The following is a 3,902-nucleotide window of genomic DNA, read 5'->3' on the forward strand; positions in this document are numbered from 1 at the left end:
TCATTTATTTGAATAGCTCATCTACCACCAGAATAATTGCTAGGATTTAGAGTGTTATTGTAAAGTGACAACATTCAAAGATGAAAAGGATAATTTAATAATAGATGATCTTTATAAATTAATAGATAGTGTTTTCATTTGGAGCTTAAAGCATCCTATAACTTAAAAGAATATTAGCAATATAGAATACATATCTTTAAAGTATATAACATATTTAACTAAATACAGAAATAATTCTTTCTAAGCTTACTACAACCTTAAAAGTATCCTAGCCAAACACAAAAATTTAAGCTTATATTTTAAGACTCTTTCAAATATTCTATTATCTAAAATAGAAGAAGATATACTACATCAATAACAAAATAATCTTAAAAAAAAATATAATGAAACTTAATTCATCACTTAAGTCAATTAAATTAAATTAGTAATAGAAGCAGAAAAAATTGAAAGAAAAATTATGCCATTGTTGATAGATTTTGCATAAAAAAAGTATGAGTATTACTACATTCTAAAAGAATAAAATATTTCTTTATAAAATTTCTTAGACTTAACTCTTTCTGTTTCTTCAGAAGCCCTAAAAATATAAAAGGTTTACTCTTAATTATTTGTTAAAAATTTAGATTACCCTTTCTTCAGAAAATCTTATCAAGTATCTAAGGTACTTTTTATTAATTATATTTAAAATTATTTAAATATTTTTATCTCACTAAAACATTTTATGTAAATGATATAGTTAAGGCAAGTTTACAAAGTCATAGTATTGAATGATTTATTTGCTTCTATCTAAGATGAAATTTATTTGAATGAAATTTTAAGGAATGATTAAAATAAATATTTAGATTAAGTCAGCAATACAGCAGTTTTAAGAGGAGATGTAATCTCAATGAAAGTAAGTTTTGCTAAAAACTAAGGATAAATAATTAGCAACAATTTGTCAAAAATAGCAAATTATTTTGGGTATACTGATAAGGATGCCTATAAAATTAAAAATATCAAATCTCTCATGCCAAGCTTTATAGGTGATATACATGATTTTTTTATGCAAAGTTCAATATAAAAAGGATTTTCTAATCTCTTTGAATAAAAGATGCAAGTATTTGCAGCAGACTCTTAATGTTTTTTAATTCCTATAAACATCTACTTTACTTTTTCTTTTGAAAACTAAAATGACTGTTGTATTTATAGTACTTTGCTTAAAAGAGATACAAGTAATTCTTATATTTTATTTGATCACTTTGGAAAAATTTTAGGAACCTCATATAAAGCATTTTCTTAGCTTTTTAAAAGTAAAATTGACAAAGAGGAAAATGATAAACTAACTAATTTATTAAGAAACAAATAAGAATCACAATTCTTTTTTCAAAAATAGTAGGTAATAGAGTTTAAAAATTAATGAAAATTACTTTATTAATTTTTAAAATTAAAAATTAAAAAAAAATATTTCAAATATTTACTTTTTAAAAGTTTCCTATTTATATTTTTTTTAAATTAAATAAAATAGATTGAAGAATATTTCAATGATATATCACCATCTTAAGTTTATAATAATTTTTCTATATTTTTGATAATACCATAAATCTTAAGAGTTATTAGAAAGCACTATGAAAAAAATCAATAATCAAATTAAATAACTCAAAGTAATAATCTTAATTAAAATAAATAATGTACAAATTTGTGTCAAAATAAAATTTATAAGATTAAGATACCATATAATTTTCAAAATCTTAACACTAAGCTCAATCAATTTTTAAGCTAATTCACTAGCTCAAAAGATAGAAATTTATTTTAATCTGAAATTGACTATGTTTCTTACTACAGATAGATTTCACATTTCTAAAAGAGAAACTCTAATGTAATAAAACTTCATTAAATAATTATTATTATTTACAAATAAAAAAAATACTACACATTATTAAATATTTCTTAGTTAGTTATTTTAATTTGATAAATTCAAAATATTAAACACTTTTTAAAAAGTTTTATGAAAATAGTAACAATCTGTATAGGGAATTAGATATTTCTTTTAATTTATAAATTATTTCTTACTTCTATGAATAAAATTATGTTAAAAAAACCAGGTCCTTCTATTGCTTAGAACTTATAGATACCTTTTAAAATAAAAATGACACAAAATTATTTAATCCTTTTTTAAGAACTAATAATCTTTAAGAAGATCAAGAGAATGTGACTACAATAGAGAACACTATTGAATCCAGTCATTATTCTTAAAAATTTTAAACAAGTATGTCACTAGATTAAAAAGAAAATAGTGAAATTAAAGATAAATTATTTTTAGATTAAAAAAAGTAAATAGATTTTATATCTCTAACTAATACACATAATTTAATATAAGAGAATATCACTCTTTCATCTGAATAATAAAAAAATTAAATATAGTAAGAAGAAGATATTGAGTTTGTTGATAAACTATATCCTTCTAACTTGAATTAAATTGATTTAATTTAAAAATTTAATAAATATAATAATGGTGTTAAAAATTTAAATATCTAAACACATGATTCTCCTTCTTTGTTTGCTTCACCTTATTTTTAAGGATAAACTGATAGTTAAATTTAATCCGTTCCATTATTATAGTCTTCTACAAACGCTTAAATTTCAGAAAAAGAATATGTCGCTTTTGATGAACAAAAAAGCAATTAACCAGAAAACACTATTTTTAAAATGATTCAAAAAGTAAAATTGTATTTAAAAAAATATAAAATAAAAAATATCTAATTTGATTATTATTTTATAGAATACTCAAAATATTGTTGAGTTGGATCCAAAAAAGTTAAAAACGAATGGTTTTCCTATTTTATAAATGAAATCTACTGACAATGAAGATTAGATAAAAATATCATCTGATATAAGAAATTTAGAATAATAAAAAGATATAAGTAAGTTAGATCTAATAATGCACACAAGTAAATTAAATATCAGCAAAGTAAATATGGATAAAACTATCTATTAAGAAATTAATTTTAATCCTTAGAAAGATGAGTTTTTTAATTAAGTATAGATGTTTAATTAAACAGTTTCAACATCTAGAGTATTAATAGAGTAAAACATAAGTAGCATTTCTCCTATAAATACAAAAACAAAGAAATAAAATGATGAAATTTTATTCAACTAATAAAGTGAACATAAATTAGAAAATAAAATTTAAGATTTAAATGAATAAAATATTAATAAATATTTTAATAATAAAAACCAAGTATTTTAGCATCTTCAAAATTTATAAACAAAAAACTCCTCTTAACATTCTCTCAGCTCATTACTATTAAAAACCAAAGGCCGATTAATCAATCAAATTTAAGATAAATCTAAATCACATATTACTGTTAAGATATTCAATATAATATCATGTAAATTATTAGCTATTTTTATAAAAAAATTAAAATAATTTTATTTTTTATTTAAATAATTAAAAGTATTTGCCATAATAGCGTTTATTTCTCTGATTATAATTTATATTATAGTTATTAATACTAAGTTTAATATAGAGACTGATACTTTTTCTGTAATTAATTCGATTTCTGAAATTAACTAGCAATATTTTATAGCTCTTTTATCTAGCTTGTAATTGTACCAAGTAAATAACGGGTTATTCTTCAATATAGAATCAATTATAAGCAAATAAAATTAATTGAACCAATAGCTAATTTAATCAGTTTAAAGCTTTAAGAATAGTTATATTTAGTTTATGTCTAACTATATCTCTAATGGCCTGTTTTTGCAATAAAATTTTTAAGTAACAATCTTTAATAATAAGTAAATAGCTACATTTAATTAAATTAAATTTTTTTTTGTCATAAAACAAATATTTTCAAACATAATTTTATCATTTAGTTATAAATTAACAAAATTTAAAAAATCTATTTTAAAATGTAAAATAAGTTTTT

At 19.9% G+C, this 3,902-nt stretch overlaps 1 protein-coding gene across 1 annotated transcript; it reads left to right on the top strand. All coding sequences in view use genetic code 6, as the record gives it.

Annotated features, from left to right (window-relative positions):
- Positions 1 to 2,244: 2,244 nt before the first annotated feature.
- On the top strand, positions 2,245 to 3,461 carry TTHERM_000769600 (hypothetical protein; the record flags this gene model as incomplete). The annotated part of the gene is made up of 3 exons (XM_012797070.1): positions 2,245 to 2,694; positions 2,756 to 3,214; positions 3,432 to 3,461. 3 exons carry the CDS (start codon positions 2,245 to 2,247, stop codon positions 3,459 to 3,461), a joined length of 939 nt encoding a protein of 312 aa, XP_012652524.1.
- Between the last annotated feature and the right edge of the window lie 441 nt (positions 3,462 to 3,902).

This window comes from Tetrahymena thermophila (genome assembly GCF_000189635.1).
Source record: "Tetrahymena thermophila SB210 genomic scaffold scf_8254670, whole genome shotgun sequence".
In the NCBI taxonomy this organism is placed as follows: domain Eukaryota; phylum Ciliophora; class Oligohymenophorea; order Hymenostomatida; family Tetrahymenidae; genus Tetrahymena; species Tetrahymena thermophila.